The 18,070-nt window shown below is 43.8% G+C and overlaps 1 protein-coding gene across 3 annotated transcripts in view; it reads left to right on the top strand.

Annotated features, from left to right (window-relative positions):
* LOC127574823 (cyclin-dependent kinase 19) overlaps positions 1-18,070 on the top strand; it is a 135,119-nt gene that overhangs the window by 9,029 nt on the left and 108,020 nt on the right. For all 3 annotated transcript variants that reach the window (XM_052024216.1, XM_052024215.1, XM_052024217.1), the window contains exon 2: positions 7,673-7,748. In XM_052024216.1, the coding sequence (XP_051880176.1) occupies positions 7,673-7,748 (76 nt within the window). The remainder of the gene's footprint in view (positions 1-7,672; positions 7,749-18,070) is intronic.

The following is an 18,070-nucleotide window of genomic DNA, read 5'->3' as shown; positions in this document are numbered from 1 at the left end:
GGGCACCAATGCTCAAGACAAGAGGGCATGGCTTTAAGGTTATGGGTGGGAGGTTCAGGGGAGATGTCAGAGGGAGGTTTTTCACCCAGAGAGTGGTTGGTGCATGGAATGCACTGCCTAGGGTGGTGGTGAAGGCAGATACATTGGACAGGTTCAAGAGTTTGTTGGATAGGCATATGGAGGAATGTGAGATAGAGAGATATGCGGGAGGAAAGGGTTAGATACTGTGAGGGTGGTTTGATGGACGGCACAATATGGTGGGCCGAAGGGCCTGTTTTGTGCTGTATGGTTCTATGGTTTTATGGTAAATAAAAGGATAGTCTTGTTGCAAGGTCTTTTCTCCTACCATACTTTACTGCTGGCCTTTTACATTTACTTAGTAATCTGCAAATTACTAGTCATCAGCAAGAATATAAATGCCACTATCAAGCTTCTAGAAATCATTCCCTTAAGTTGCCCAGTAATGTAAGCTCAGAACCTACAAGTTGCATTCATCCTCTTTGGATTCCTGACCTTGACAGCTGATACCATTATTGCTACTCTATCATGAATTGCAAATTTCTGCATTCCTCATGATTGCAACACTGATGACAAAGTGTAATTACGTTTTGACAACCTTCTTCACTATCCACAACTCCACCAATCTTTGTGTCGTCTGCAAACTTACTAACCCACCCATTTTCATCCAAGTCATTTATAAATATCACAAACAACAGAAGTCCCAGCACTGATCCCTGCAGTACACCACTGGTCACAAACCTCCAGCTAGAATAACACCCACCACTACCCTGTCTTCTATGGACAAACCAATTCTGAATCCGAACTACCAAGTCACCATGGATCCCATGCATCTTAATCTTCTGAATGAGCCTCCCATGAGGGACCTTGTCAAATGCCTCACTAAAGTCTATGTGGACAACATCCACTGCCCTAACTTCATCAAACAGCTAACATCATAGAAAAGGATGGAAACATTAGTGAACCTATGAATAAGTAGTCCATGACCTTCTAAGATTTTGAACCTACTGAAACTGAAGATTCTTCATGCATACAATTTTTTGTGTGCAAAGTCATGAGACAGCTTTCCTGGCTGTATTTGTGGATAGCCCTCTTTATTCCTCTCAATCACAAACAAAACCTTTTTTGATCTCCTTCCTGTAGCTTCACCGTTCATATACTCTTCTTGTTCATTTCCACCTCGCCTCCAATGACTAACCCTAGAAAAGCTTCACCTTGAATCACTTATGACTACATTTTCAAACTTGCTACACCGCAGTCTTTTTATTTACTTTTGCAGCAGTTCTACTGCAGCTCGTGGTCTGCTCAATCAGTTCCTCAACTCTACAGATAATGCATACACCCATAAAATGCTTCATTCCCTGCCATTTCTTCTGAACTGGTTGATATAGCTTTCAAAGATGCTAGATCCTTCAGTATTTGCCTTTTCTTACTATATTCATCTTGTACTGTATTTTGAATTCCCTCGTTATAGAATATAGAACAGTACAGCACAGGAATAGGCCCTTCGGCCCATGGTGTTGTGCCAACCTAATTAAGCTAGTAATTAAAAGCCTAACTAAACTAATCCCTTCTGCCTACACAAGGTCCGTATCCCTCCATTCTTTGCATATTCATATCCCTTTCTAAGAGCCTCTTAGATGCCTCTATCGTATCTGCCTCCACTACCACCCCTGGCAGCGCATTCCAGGCACCCACCACTCGCTGTGTAAAACAAAAATTGCCTTGCACATCTCCTTTGAACTTAGCCCTCTCACCTTAATCGCATGGCCTTTAGTATTAGACATTTCAATCCTGAGAAAAAGATACCAGCTGTCTAATCTAGCTATGCCTCTCATAATCATAAACTTCTATCAGGTCTTCCCTCAGCCTCTGTCGCTCCAGAGAAAGCAACTCAGGTTTGTCCAACCTCTCCTTATAGCATGCCCTCTAATCTAGGCAGCATCCTGGCATTCTTAAAGTTCATCTTGTTTCCCCTTTATTCAAAGACAGACACAAAGTAGGGAATTACAGGTTTTTGAGTAAGCAGAGGTGAAGGTGAAAATGTTTTCAAATGCTGCTGTTAGGTGACTTGCAAGAAAACCTGTAGTGGTGGCATTCTTCTCTGTTTGCATCTCTTGGTAGAGAATGTAGGTTTGGGAGCTGCTGTTGATAAACATATGGCAGAACAGTGGTTATGTTAACAAACCAGTAATTCAGAGGACTGAACTAACAATCCAGGGTTGGTTCAAATCCCATCATTACAGTTGTGGAGTTCAGATTCAATTTATTTTATACTCTGCAATATTTTTAAGAAAGTCAGCAAAGCATCTCCTTCAGAGGAGGAAATTTCTTGTCTGGCTTAAACTTGGCTCTAGACCACAGCAAAAGGGATCACTTGGCGTCAACCTAGGCGCTGAATTCTGTTGGCCTTGCAAAATCTTCATCATGAGCATGTTGAGACTGGTTTCTGGTGTCTAAATTTGGAGGGCTATCTCACAAACATGTCAAGGAGCTGACAAATTAGTACTCACGGAATCATAACTTGCAAACATTCTTCATCATCATCCCTTTGCAGGACAGGTCCATCGGAGATGGTGCTATTGTGGGTTACAGGAGCAACCTGAGAGTCCTTGGTATTCCTCCTGACCCATGAAGTTTCATGGCATCAGGGCAAATACAGGCAAGGTATCTTCCTCCTGCTAATTGTTATCTATCAGTCCCCCTCAGATTACTCAGCATTTGTTCATGTTGAACAACACCACTGGAATGTACTCTGGGTGGGGGTGGGTTCAATGTGCATAACCATAAGTGGTTCGTAGCACCATCAATTACTGAGCTTCTATTGGACAAAGATGCTAGAATGGTCCAGCTGCCAGAGTGGTAGATGAACCAACATGAGGCATAACCTATTTGACCTAGTCCTTACAATTAACCATCGCAGATGCAAGTATCTGTGACAACTTTGATATGTGTGACCATCCTGTGGTCCTTGTGGCGGCAAAGTTCCATCATCACACAGAAGAATACACTTTATTGTGCTGTGTGGTATCATAGTCATGCTAAATATAGATTTAATGGATCAAGACAGGGCATCCATGGGATACAGTGGGCCATCTGCAGCATCAATATCACCAGAATCTGTAGTCTCCGTCACATGCCATTACAATAAAGCCAAGGGATCAATTCTGGTCCAGTGAGCAGTGTGGATAAAATGCTGGGAGTAGCACGAGATATAACTAGAAATGAGACTTCCTTGAGAATCTGTAATATGGGACCTGTGTGCCAATCAGAAAAACACCATTGAATACATGAAGAAGCAATCACACAAGGTCTGATATAAAGTACTCATATAATAACCTATCCATATCCTCTGCCTCCATATATAGATTCCCTTTTCAGTCTTTGTTCAGCCCACCTTTTCTTTTACAATCCTTCTATTATTCACTTGTAGAATGTATTTGGGTTCCCTTTTAATATTGCTGCTAGTCTTTTCTCATGTTCCCTCTTTACATCTCTTATTTGCCTTATAACTTCCTCTCTGAAGATTCAGGAATCAAACTAGCTATCACTATAGTTAACAACTTTGCATCTGTCATATGCTCTTCTGCAAAATATGTTTATTTCATTCTCTTTCTGATCATCCAGGATGCTCTTTTCTCTCATGGGAAATATACCTGGAGTTAGCTGAAACACTTCTACCTTGCAGGCCTCTTGTTTAATTACAGTTTTGCCTGCCAAGTTTTGACTCCCAATTTACCAAACCAGATGAAATTAAATGTAAGTGATTTGAAATTACATAGGGTGAAATACAAATGGTTATGAGATTGTGGAAAGAATTTCCCACTTTGAAATGAAGTAGAGACCATTTAATCATTTAAGAATGTTAAATGAGTGATTGAAAGAATTGTAACAAAGCGGGCTTGTGGGTTTAGAACTCCTGCAGGTATGGAGGGTAAACACCAAAATTGACTTCATTATACTCAGTTGTTTGGTTCTGCTTTATAATATTATGCAATTCTTTGACTGTTAAGGACACAAAGATTCTCTCTGGGCAGCCATTTTCCTTGGCTGATTTAGTGCAGTCATTTGGCATAATTATTTTTTGCCAGTCTCAAGGGAGATTTTTCTCAGTTATGTAAAGGAGATGTGGCATTGTAAATGCACTTCATAATGAATGAGTGAATGCACTTTTTCATTTTGTTGTGCAGTTTTTAATGTGACCAAATTGTTTTAATGCAGAGAAGAAAGCACAACAGAATTGCATAGTCAGTATTTTTAGATTAAGTTATGACAGAAGGTGAAGGCATTTGAAATGTGCGAATATCCCTAACAATGTCTGGATTTTCCATGTCCAAAAGCTATTTTCTCCCTTTGTTTACCCATTCCCCACTATTGCCTTTATCATTCAACAGTAATATAAGTTGCTAGGATGCTTTTCTCAGTACCACTTCATGACTAGCTTCTGAGAGGTGATTGATTCATCTGACCGGGACATGTGCCTTCTCATAGGAAAATAGGTTTACAGCTGTAGTGAAACCTTCATTTCGATCTCTAACAATAAAGTAAGGTTATAAACTGAAATATTAAAAGCCTTCCATCTGTTCTGTGAGGGAAGATTAAACAGATTGGGCCTATACACTCTTGCTTAGAATATTGTGAGATGATCTTATTGAAATATACAAAATTATATTGTGCTATTCATAGAGTTATATAGCACAGAAACAGGCCTTTCGGCCCACCAAGTTCATACTATAAATGACCCAATTTTTGCACTAATCCTACATTAATCCCATTTTTTAAATTCTCCACACATTCTCATCAATTGCCACCAGATTCTACCAATGACCTACACACTAGGGACAACTTACAATAGCCAATTAACCTACCAACCTGCAGATGTAGGAAGAAACACAAACACCCAGAGGAACCCTAAATGGTCATTGGGAGAATGTGGAAACTCCACACAGACAGCACGTGAAGTCAGGATTGAACCCTACTGTGAGGCTGTACTGTTGTAAAACATTCCAAGAAACATTGTCAGAGCTTCATTAGATGAAATGAATCGAGTCAAAGAAGGATAGATAACCAGAAGATTGATCGGAACTAAACAGAGGAGGAATTTAAAGAGGAGTGGCAACAGGAGCTTCAGATAAATTAATTATGGGAACTCCAGAGCACAGAATCTTGAGTATTGAAGATACAGGAGAAGCACAAGATTAGACCTGAAGTAATTTTGTGTTATTGGAGAGCTGTGTGAGTTGAGGAGGTTGGAGAATTAAAGAGATGATAGAATTTAAACTTGAGAATGAGAATTTTAAAATCACAGTGTTGGTTGACTCTGAGCTAACGTAGGTTCACAAAGGCAAAGATGATTGATCAATGGGACTGACTTTAGTTTCAGATATGGACAGAAAAGTCTTGAATGATAAGATAAGATAAGATATTTATTAGTCACATGTACATCGAAACACACAGTGAAATACATCTTTTTGCGTTACTGAAAATGTGCTGGGGGCAGCCCACAAATGTTGCCACTCTTCCGGCGCCAACATAGCATGCCCACAACTCCTAACTTGTACGTCTTTGGAATGTGGGAGGAAACCGGAGCATCTGGAGGAAACCCACGCAGACACAAGGGGAGAACGTACAAACTCCTTATAGACAGTGGTGGGAATTGAACCTGGGTCGCTGGTGCTGTAATAGCGTTATGCAAAACGCTACACTAACCGTGCTGTAACTACAGCAATAACGCTAACTAACAACCGCAAAATGCACACACAACATTTCAGATAGGAATCGCACTTTCATTGTCCATGACACACGCGATCCCCCTGAGGGGGCCCACCAATTGCTGAACTCAACTGGGGTGCCTGTGGATACTGCACGCTCCCTCTCCAAGGATACCTGCGCGCGGAACCCTTGGCCGCCCGCTACCTGGACCCGTGGATGGCCACAGCTTGGTCAGGCTCAGGAGGAGACCCACCAGGACAACCCCTGAATGACCTGCCCCCTCCACTGCATCTCATTTGTGGACAAAATAAGTTGTACAGAGGTTCACATTTCAATGTCAATCACACACCATTAACGAACATGTGACAATGAGCGGCAGGTGGAATAATCATTCCAGTTTCTCCCCGTCACTCTGCACGATGATAAATCTACACTTCAGATGTATGTAACAAATCATTATATCATCAGGCTGCTGAATGGACGAGTAAACATTCCAACCTCACTGTCCACAGCAATGTGGACACAACAGCATTGTCACTGGGTAACCTCACCCCCAGAACACTGAATGTGACCATCGGTGTCCCAAATGGAAGGGGCATGGTCTCAGCACAACCAGGATCCGCTGGGTGCCCCGGGATTTTAAAACCAGAGCATGACCGTTTAAAGGGGAGGGCAGGAAATTGGCCAAAAATGATTCCCATCCCAAGAGCGACGATGTTTGTATCCGGGGACGTTCACACTTCCACACTCAGTCTGGGTCTAGATCGCTGGAGAGACTCCAATTCCATGGTTCCAGTGAAACAGAACAAATTCCTTTCCAGCCAGATCCATTCCAGGCTCTGGCAGGTCAGGATCTTGTTTATCAAGAGTAAAAGATAAGAAGCTACTAGTTAAGATTTTAGATTTTTGCTTTTCTCTGTTGAAAAAAGCTATTTCTGCTATTGTATATGTTAGAAGCTTTTTTCCATAAGCTAACCTTTTTTCCCAGTTACACTCCACCAAGTAATATTATCCAAATACTTTTTTGAAAATAAAACCACACCCACTACCCTATAAAGTTTACCACATAAACAAATAAAATGAGCAAGGAAAATGCAGAAACATATCTCCAAATTCTACTCCCCTCCCCACCATTCCACAATAACATGTCAACCTTACGGGTTTTAAATAACATAGATTCTCAATACACTTCTCGGTACTTATGATCCCCGCTCACCAAGCTGATACTTGACATTCAGTGGCTCAATTTAATAACACCACATTAAATAGAATGGTGTTGTGTAAGTCCCTCCCCAATGTAAATCTGTAATTGTAGAAGCCATCAACTGCCAGATTTCTGACACAAGCATGAAAGAACATACATGTCTCATCATATGTTGGCCTCTGTGTTCCTAACATGGCAATCCACTCTTTTCAGTCGCATATTGTAAAATTAGCCCCAGCCATTCTTTTCCACTTCAGATATTACAATGCCTGTACTGAAGATTTCTCTTTGGACAGAGGTGTCATATTGAAAACCTTTTATTTCTGCTGTATGGTGTTGAAGTCTGGGAATGGTTGAAAGATGGTGATTGGAGTCTCTGTTATTTTCTGTTTTTTCTCAATGTAGGAGACATCACTTCTGTATCTTTAGTTTTCCTTTATAATTCCCTTATAATTTCCCTTATTTTTTCTTACCCTTTCATTTCCATTACCACAATTAATATGAAAATGACTTTGTTGATATCTAATACAACAAGCTCTTTATTTTTTTTCTGCATTATTTCAGTTTTTTGGCTTGTTTTTATTTTATCTGTATAATTGCTAAGTTTTAACCTTAACCTAATTTTTAAATTTCACATTGGGATTATTCTGTAATTAGTTGTGATTATAAGAAAAAAATGTTGAAATTTTGTTTAACTATTTGGTTTAGAATTTTTGACTTTTTCATTTCCTTTGGCAGGAATGAGGAAAAAGAGTATGCTCTTAAACAGATCGAAGGGACTGGTATTTCCATGTCTGCATGCAGAGAGATTGCGGTATGTGTACAAGAACGTGGTTGTTCTGATGGTTATTTTTACTGTCCTGACATTTGTGAGTGTCCATGTATAAGAATTTTGAAAGGATTTTAAGAAACATAAAAAAAAGTACAGTTGTCAGTTGATTGAAACTGCACGATGATTGTACTTATATTTGTTTGCTTCTTCTTGAGCTGCAACATGTCCCTTTGTTTGCTACATTGATTGATATGTAGCGGTTGCTACCGCGGAATAAAACAAGACTCACTCGGAGGATTGCCAAACAGAACTGGTTTATTTTCCCGCCTTGCGCGGGCCCTTTAAGGGAGAAAACTCCCGCCCAAAAAACCGGCAATGACGTAAGTCCTACGTCATCAGGACTTTCCTGCGCGTGGGTTCTCCCCGTCGCTCGGAAAGGCGAGGCCCGCCGCCATCTTGGGCCTCGTCGCTCCGACACCGCGCGACCCGACTGCCGAGCCGGTTCGCCCGACTAGACGGTGAGTCGCCACACAACCCCCCCCCCCAGAACCGGCGAGACAGTCCCCAAGGTCCGTGGGCTGTGCCAGCTGCCGCTTAGGGGGGCGGCCTCTGCGTCGCGGCGTGGCAACCTCGACAGGCTGTTGCAGATCCAAATGGGCCGGTTTGAGGCGGTCCGCCGTGAAAACCTGTTCCCTGCCTCCAATGTCCAAAATAAAAGTGGATCCGTTATTCCGTATGACTCGGAACGGTCCCTCATATGGTCGTTGCAATGGCGCCCGAGGTGTGCCCCTGCGAACGAAAACAAACTTACAGTCCCGTAGTTCCTTGGGCTGGCAGGATGGGGCTTGACCGTGCCATGAGGTGGGAATCGGGGCCAAGGCGCCAAGCTTCTCGCGCAGTCTTTGTAGGACTGCTGGGGGTTGTTCCCCTTGGTCCCGAAGGGCAGGAATGAAATCCCCGGGGACAACTAGTGGCGCCCCGTATACAAGCTCAGCTGACGAAGTGCGGAGGTCTTCTTTGGGGGCAGTGCGTATGCCGAGCGGGACCCAAGGCAGCTCGTCAACCCAGTTAGGACCCTTCAGGCGGGCCATCAAGGCCGATTTTAGATGGCGGTGAAAACGTTCCACCAACCCGTTTGATTGAGGATGGTAGGCCATGGTGGTGTGCAGCTGCGTCCCTAGCAGGTTCGCTAATGCAGCCCAGAGACTGGAAGTGAATTGGGTGCCTCTGTCTGAAGTGATGTGGGCCGGAACGCCAAAACGTGAGACCCAAGTTGTGAGCAGCGCTCGGGCGCAGGAATCAGTTGTGATGTCAGTCAGGGGGGGTTGCCTCAGGCCACCTCGTGAACCGGTCCACGATAGAAAGGAGGTACCGGGCTCCTCTTGAAACCGGCAGAGGGCCCACGAGGTCGACGTGTATGTGGTCGAACCTCCTACGGGTAGGCTCGAACTGCTGTGGTGGGACCTTGGTGTGTCGCTGGATTTTTGACGTCTGGCAGTGCGGACAAGTCCTGGCCCACTCACTGACCTGTTTGCGCAGGCCATGCCAGACAAACTTGCTGGCGACCAGTCGGACAGTAGATCTGATGGACGGGTGCGCCAACCCATGTACCGAGTCAAAAACGCGTCTCCGCCAGGCTGCAGGGACTATAGGGCGGGGCTGACCAGTCGCAACGTCGCAAAGTAGGGTCCGCTGACCTGGACCAACCAAGAAATCTCGGAGCTGTAGACCCGAGACTGCAGTTCTGTAGCTGGGCAGTTCGTCGTCGGCTTGCTGTGCGTCAGCCAGGGCCGTGTAGTCGACACCCAAGGATAGGTTGTGGATGGTTGGTCTGGAAAGTGCATCAGCAACAACATTATCCTTTCCGGAGACATGTTGGATGTCAGTTGTGAACTCGGAAATGTAGGATAATTGTCTCTGCTGACGAGCTGACCAGGGATCGGAGACTTTGGAGAAGGCAAAGGACAGAGGTTTATGATCGGTGAAAGCGGTGAAAGGCCTGCCTTCTAGAAAGTATCGGAAATGCCGGACTGCCAGATACAGCGCTAGAAGTTCCCGATCAAAAGCGCTGTACTTCAGTTCGGGCGGTCTAAGGTGTTTGCTGAAAAATGCCAAGGGTTGCCAGCGGCCTTCGAGTAGCTGTTCCAGTACCCCACCCACCGCGGTGTTGGACGCGTCTACCGTGAGGGCAGTCGGGACGTCAGTCCTGGGGTGTACCAGCATCGTGGCATCTGCCAGGGCGTCTTTGGCCTTAACGAAAGCAGCCGCAGCCTCGTCAGTCCAGATGATGTCCTTGCCCTTACCAGCCAGCAGCGAGAACAGAGGGCGCATGATACGGGCTGCTGCAGGGATGAAATGACGGTAAAAGTTGACCATCCCAAGGAATTCCTGTAGGCCTTTGACTGTGTCGGGGCGGGCAAAATGGCGGATAGCCTCCACCTTGGCGGGTAGGGGTGTTGCCCCGTCGCTGGTGATTTTGTGGCCGAGGAAATCGATAGAGTCAAGTCCGAATTGGCACTTGGACGGGTTAATCGTGAGGCCGAAATCGCGGAGGCGGGAATACAGCTGGTGGAGGTGGGAAAGGTGTTCCTGGCGGTTACGGCTGGCGATCAGTATGTCGTCCAAGTAAATGAACACGAAGTCCAGGTCTCGGCCTACTGCGTCCATCAGCCGCTGGAAGGTCTGCGCGGCGTTCTTAAGGCCGAACGGCATCCGAAGGAATTTGAACAGGCCGAATGGGGTGATAATCGCAGTTTTGGGGACGTCATCCGGATGGACCGGGATTTGGTGGTATCCCCTAACGAGGTCCACTTTGGAAAAGATGCGGGCCCCGTGTAAGTTCGCTGCGAAGTCCTGGATGTGAGGGATGGGATAGCGGTCCGGGGTGGTGGCGTCATTCAGCCTGCGGTAGTCGCCGCAGGGCCTCCACCCTCCGGTGGCTTTGGGGACCATGTGCAGGGGGGAGGCCCAGGGGCTGTCTGACCTGCGAACAATCCCCAGCTCCTCCATGTGACAGAACTCTTCCTTTGTCAGGCGGAGCTTGTCTGGAGGTAATCGCCGTGCTCGGGCATGAAGGGGTGGCCCTGTGGTAATGATGTGGTGTCGTACCCCATGTGTGGGCCTAGAATTTGTAAACGAAGGTGCCAAAATCGATGGGAATTCGGCTAGGAGCTTGGCGAAATCGTCGCCAGAAAGGGAAATGGAGTCCAGGCGCGGGGCTGGTGGGCTGATTTCTCCCAGGGGATAGGTCCGGAGAGTGCTAGAGTGAACTAACCGCTTCCTTCACAGGTCGACTAACAGGATGTGGGCCCGAAGGAAATCGGCTCCTAGGAGTGGTCGGGCGACGGTGGCAAGGGTAAAAGTCCAGGTAAAACGGCTGCCGCCAAAGTGTAATTGAAGGGTACGGGTGCCGAAAGACCGTATCGTTGTACCGTTGGCGGCATTGAATAGAGGACCTGGTGGCCTGTCACGAGTGTCGCGGCCTGTCGGGGGCAAAATACTGACCTCCGCTCCAGTATCAACGAGGAAACACCGTCCAGATTTCTTGTCCTGAACGAAGAGGAGGCTCTGTCGGCGGCCAGCCGCCGTAGCCATCAGCGGCGGCTGGCCCTGGCGTTTCCCTGAAACTTGCAGGGTGGGCGGCATCGACGGGCCTCCGCACCCCACTTCTGATGGTAGAAGCACAGCTGGTCACCCGTGTCGTCGTCTGCGTTCCTGGGGCGTGGCTGCTCGGTTGCTGGGGCCGGGCGAGGCGGGCGTTGGGCTCGCGGCCTGGTGATTTGACTGACGGACGAACCGCTCTCACGCTTGGCCCTCCACAGGACATCTGCCCGGGCGGCCACCTCACGGGGGTTGCTGAAGTCGGCGTCAGCTAACAACAAGTGGATGTCATCGGGGAGCTGTTCGAGGAAGGCCTGTTCGAACATCAGGCATGGCTTGTGTCCCTCGGCCAATGCCAGCATCTCATTCATTAGGGCGGATGGGGATCTGTCCCCCAGGCCATCCAGATGAAGCAGGCGGGTGGCACGCTCACGACGGGAGAGGCCGAAGGTCCTAATCAAAAGGTCTTTGAAAGCTGGGTACTTATCTTCCTCCGGAGGCGACTGGATGAAGTCTCCAACCTGGGCAGCTGTCTCTTGGTCCAGAGAGCTAACCACATGGTAGTACTTCGTGGAGTCGGAGGTGATCTGCCGAAGGTGGAATTGCGCTTCGGCCTGGTCAAACCAGACGCTGGGCCGAAGTGTCCAAAAGGTGGGCAGCTTGAGGGTCACTGCATTGGCTGCTGCGCTGTCGTCCATTTTGCGGGTCCAAAAGCCGTTTGGACCGTCGGGGTCACCAATGTAGCGGTTGCTACCGCGGAATAAAACAAGACTCACTCGGAGGATTGCCAAACAGAACTGGTTTATTTTCCCGCCTTGCGCGGGCCCTTTAAGGGAGAAAACTCCCGCCCAAAAAACCGGCAATGACGTAAGTCCTACGTCATCAGGACTTACCCGCGTGCGGGTTCTCCCCGTCGCTCGGAAAGACGAGGCCCGCCGCCATCTTGGGCCTCGTCGCTCCGACACCGCGTGACCCGACTGCCGAGCCGGTTCGCCCGACTAGACGGTGAGTCGCCACAGATAGCACAAATCAGTGATCATTGGGGTGCCTGGTGGGTAGGTGGTGATGCACAGGACTTAAAACATTGGGAACTACATATATAAATCCATCCGATAGATGGTACCTAAAGTGCTGAGAGTGTCTATCTTTTTGTTTATAATTGTGTTGATTTGAATTTGGCCCACAGTGGAGATTTCTCACTACATTAGCTACCATGAATTTTGCTGCCTTTTCAGTGAAATAATTCATTCTTTTTGCAAACAGAATTTTCTTTTCCTTTTATTTTTGTATTTGGAGTGACAATCAAGTGCCTATCTGTATGATCCTATCTACCAACACTTGGCTCAGGATTCATCTTGTTAAATCCTGGGAATTTATCACCGTTAACTTCTCGGAAACATCTAATATCTCCTCAATTTAATGATAACATGTTCCAGAACTTTACTGTCCCTCCTCCCTGAATTCTCCAACTATAGTGGCCTTAGTGAATATGGATAAGAAGTATTCATATAAGACCTCACCTGTGGCTGCATATACACCTTTGCCTCTAATCAGCCCTGTTCTTTCCCTGGTTCCCCTCTTGCCCTAAATATACTCATAAAATGCTTTGGGTATTTTTCCTTAACCTTATCCATCATGATATTTTTTGCCCACTTTTTGCCCTCCTAGCTTATTATTAAGTATTCCCAACACTTTCTACAAACCTGAAGCCCTTCCCTGTTTTCAGTTCTCTATACTTGCCATATGTTTCCTTATTTTTCTCTTTATCCAACCCTTGATGTTCCTTGATATTCAGGATTCCTTGGACTTGCTGCTCAAACCTTTCACTCTTATGGAAACATGTTGGCCCTGACACCTCTTTATTTTCACTTTTGAATGATTCACACTTGTCTGATGTAGACCTACCTTCAAAAAAACAAGTAGCTACTTCTAGTCTACCTTTCCAGGTCCTGTCTTACGATATTGAAATTATTCCTTCAAAGCAGGGCTTCAGCTTCCAGACCATCCTTACCCTTTAACATAACTAACTTGAAGTTTACAGAGTTATGGCCACTGTTTCCAAAGTGCTCTCCCATTAATACTTCAACACTTGCCTAGCTACTTTCCTTAAGATTGGATCCTGTGCGTCCCTACCTCTAGTAGAACTATCTACATACTGGTTCAACAAGCTTTCCAAGGTGCATTTTAAAAATTGCACTCTGAACCCCATCCTTCCTATACAGTGGCAGGCAGAACGGCACACAGTACTCGAGGTATGGCTTAACTAATCTTTTATATAGTTGTATCATAACCTTCATGTTTTTAATATTCTGTGCCCTGGCTAATGAAGGCAAGTACCCTGCATGCCTTTTTAACCATCTTATCTTCATGTGCTGCTACCTTCAGAGATTCTTGGATATGTACACCAGAGTTCCCTCTATTCCTCAGTAGTTCCTATTGTCCCTACCATCATTATGTATATCCTGGCCTTGTTAGTCCTCCCAAAATGCATTGCCTCACATTTTTCAGGATTAAATCCTTGTTATGTTTGGGAGAAGAGGAAGTTGGAGTAGAGGTGCAGGAAATGGTTAAGATGCAGTTGAGGGCTCTCTCAACTTTGGCTCTGTCAACTGTCATTGAGGTGTTTTTTTATTTGGCTTTGTCTCATTACTTTCTCCATTTTGATTCATGTTTTTTTCTTTCAGCTTCTCACTCTCTCTTGATCTTTTTTCTCCCCTATTTTCAGGAGGTGTTTTTGTGTCTTCTGTGAAATCAGAAATACTTGTCTAGTTTCTCTACCAGTTCACTATCCCTTGATGTAATTTCTCAAGTCAAGTTGGGTTTATTGTCATGTGCACAAGTATGATGAAGTACAGACACAATGAAAATCTTGCTTGCAGTCACAGGTACGTAGGTACAGATAGCACATAGAATATAAATTATGCATATATTATATGAGACAGTGAAGAGAGACAAATCAGAAGACTGTGCAAAAAAAGGCATCAGTGCAAAAATAAATGGGCTGGACTGTGTCCACTATACTCTGCGGCCTCTTGCATTCCTGTGCGTTGGAATTGCCATACCAGGCCATGATGCAATCAGTCAGGATGCTTCTGTCTCACCCTGTAAGTAACCCACATTAACTTTTGCTAATCTTTTTCTCTTTACAAATCTGTAAAAGCTATTACAGTCTGTTTTTATTTCATATTTCCTTATAACATAGAAGGCCATTCATCCCATTGAGTCTATGCTAGTTCTCAGAGCATTCCCATTCCCCCTTGAATTTTCCTGTAACTGATTCTCCCCTCATTCCTATCAAATCCTCTCTGATTCTGCCACTCACATACCTGTTAGGGGCATTTTACATTGGGCAAGTATATACCAACCCACATGTCTTTGGGATGTGGAAAGAAACAGGAATGTCTATAGGAAAATCAAAATAACTGCAGATGCTGGAAATCAAACAAAAATAGAAAATGCTGGAAATACTCAGCAGGTTAGGCTGCATCTATGGGAAGAGAAATAGAGTCATTGTTTAGGGTCAGAGACCCTTTGTCAGAACTGAAAAAGGAGGCTACAAGGTCACATGGAGAACATGCAAACTCTACACAGACAGCACCAGAGATCAGGATTGAACCTGTGTAGCTGGTGCCATGAGGCAGCAGTTCCATTAGCTACGCCATTGTACTGCCCTGTAGATTGCTCTCATATTTCTACTTTCCCTTTTCCCTATCAGTGTTTTTGTTCACCTATGCTGACATCTGAAAATTTCCTGGACCTCAAGCTTACTTCTCTTTTTGGCAATGTTATAAGCCTTTTCCTTTGAACCAATACTATCTTTAACTTTTCTTGTTAGTCACAGCTTGATAACTTTTCCTATTTATTTTTTGTACCTTCAAGGGATATATACTGTATCTATGTTGTAAACAATGTATTAATTATTTAAATGATAGCCATTGCTTGCTTGCTTCCACACCTTTTTAATGTTGTTTCTTAGTGTACTGTAGATTAAACTGTGGGCAATGGTTCCCAGATGGGAGGAGCTGGGTCAGCAAGGTCTGGCCAAATGTAAATCAAAAGAACTTTATTCTGCAGTTTTATCCCATGTAGATAACATTTCCTATTCTCTTAATTGATTTGTCTTTTGGTTCTTCCTAATACATACCGGAGTGACTAAAAGGAAGGGAGACCTTGCTTAATGCTCCTTCTCAATCCCTTCCCTTAGATTGTGTGGTGGCAGTGCCTTAGCTTTACTGATAACAAGTTATGGGTGACATGATGGCACACTGGTTAGTGCTTCTACATCACAGCTCCAGGGATCTGGGTTCAATCCAATTATTTTTACTGACAGCTAATAACTTCAAAATTCTGTCCACTAAAAAGAGTTGATTTAATGGTTTTTCCCAGAGATCTGCTATGATGTATTTTTCTATTCCCTGCCTCCAGGTGACAAAAAATAGTTGTTTTATTATCTTCAGCTGTCAGCCTTAGTGGATTTGTAGCACTGTTGCCTCTGAGCAAAAGAATGTGAATACATGCCCCACTCCAATGACTTGAGCACACAACTTTTGCTGATTCTTCAGTGCAGCAGAGTTGCACTGTTGATGGTGTCATTTCTTGAATGACATATTAAATTGAGGCATCTCTTAAGTTAGTGCGAACATACGAAGAACAACACTTTATCAACTATAAACTCAGAATTGTTGTAAACAGTTGGATGATTTTCAAAGATGTTCACACACACAAATTATATTATGTAAAAACATTTTAATTGACAAATTTAACCATACAATTTATCCTAAAAAGTTTGATGATTAATCTATAATGTAATCTTATGCACTTTTGCATGAAAAATTGGGGTTTGTTCTTTTGAAACTTGATAGATTTCTGAACATAGTCCAAGGTTTCTAAAGACTAGGTATTTCTGGAATGGTGTCCTGTAATTGACTAAGTTTTAATTCAAAAGTTATGTGATAGCTTCAGTCAATAAAAATTATATTTGTAATATTAATGCCATAATATATTAGGATATTATTAATATTGTAATATTACTGAACCAGGCCTAAAGCTTGCTCACATTTTACTAATCCACAATCTTTGCTGCTGATTCAGCTACAACTCAAAAAAGAAACACAAGTAAAAATTCATTGTATTTCAGATTTGTGTTGTACCTGAAGCACCAGCACTACTTCGAGATTGAGAAATCAAGTGAACTGACTCTAGGCTTATTTTTTGTTCAATGCTAACTTTCTGGGCATTTTACCAGGGACATCTGTGCTCTTGGATAAACACATATTCTGGCTTGTAATGTATGTTTTGGTGTACACTCTACAAAAATGCCCATGAGAAAAGTGTTATGAATGTCATAAATATGGAACATAATTGAAAGTGGACATAGTAAAAATGGTAAGACGTACAAATAACCTAACTCTGTTCATGGCAAAATAAGCATCTAGGTTGATAAGTGTTGCTTTGCCGCATCTTAAGCCCTAATCGTTGCCTTCTGTTCTCCTCCAACATTGAACAAAAGAGAGCCTTCATTGTTAATACATTACAAATACTGGCAACCAATTCCAGTAAAACAATTTTTAAGAAAACAGAGCTGATTTTTGTAACCATTCATTTTAAATCCAAATAGAAATGGAATTGTCTGTGATGTGCTGGAAACTAGAGTTCCTTATTACTCTATAGTGTTCAGTTCACAGTAGCTGAGTGATTTAAAAACCATGGGCTGATTAATAAGATGGATGGAACTTGAGGCTGCCTGATTCATATACTGTATACATTATCCAAAAGGTATCTTGGGTGTCAACGTTTTGCTGCCAAGGAAAGGGGATTTAATTTATGTGGAGACCATAACTGTTGAGGTTGTTCTTAGATGAAAGAAGATTTAGGATATATTTGATATGGGTGCTGAATAATTCAGATATGATGAAGTAAGTAAAGAGAAACTGTTTCCACTATCATGAGGGTACCGGTTGGTTAATTGGCAAAAGAATCAGATGGGAGATTTAAGTTTACTGAGCTGTGAGAAAAGAGTAGCTTGGTGTGACTAATTGAATTACTCTTTGAAAGAATTTGCTGGACAAGTGAATTCCTTCTGCATTTTCAGATTCAATAATTTAAACTACAAAGACCTTTAATTAAGAAGGCACTTTCCTTGCAGATAGAAGGATAAGAATTCCACATTCTAGTTGTTCTCTAGAATGCACTCAGATTGATTTTCTCCATCATTACTCTTAAGAAGATTTTCATGATCAACTGGGTGTCAAACATCACAAAAATTAATCACAAAAATCTATAAACCATTGACAGCAAAGTTTATATTAGTTTCTGGTCACTTCCTGTGGAGTCTGACTGGCTCTTGGTCTCTCTTTCCAAAGCAGTTGGACTATGGTAAACGCTGAGGGAGACAAAGTTTAGTGTGCTGGAGTTCAACTGATTAGAATACACTCTTTAGTGGTATAGAACATTAAAGATTTCAGTAGCTTGTTTAACAAGGATTAGCAGCAATCGTTTTGACAATTTGAAGCTAAATTAGAAGAATCTGATCTTGATGCTAGGCTTACTCCAAGAATTTTCTTACTTATTATTTACTCTTCCCTAGTTATTTGCTCATCAGATAACTAATACCCACAGAGTGAGGAGCAGAGGTTGAGGGGCTGGTAGGGGGTAGCGGTAATGTAATTAATACAGTTACACAAAGGTCTCATTGGATGTATGATTCATAGAGTGTGTTTAAGACAATTTTCTAGCGTATTATGTCAAGGAACTAACCAGGGAGC

The sequence above is a fragment of the Pristis pectinata genome, chromosome 10, assembly GCF_009764475.1.
Source record: "Pristis pectinata isolate sPriPec2 chromosome 10, sPriPec2.1.pri, whole genome shotgun sequence".
Taxonomy (NCBI): domain Eukaryota; kingdom Metazoa; phylum Chordata; class Chondrichthyes; order Rhinopristiformes; family Pristidae; genus Pristis; species Pristis pectinata.
Note: the sequence above shows the minus strand (reverse complement) of the source record. Positions and strands in the feature narration are given on the sequence as shown.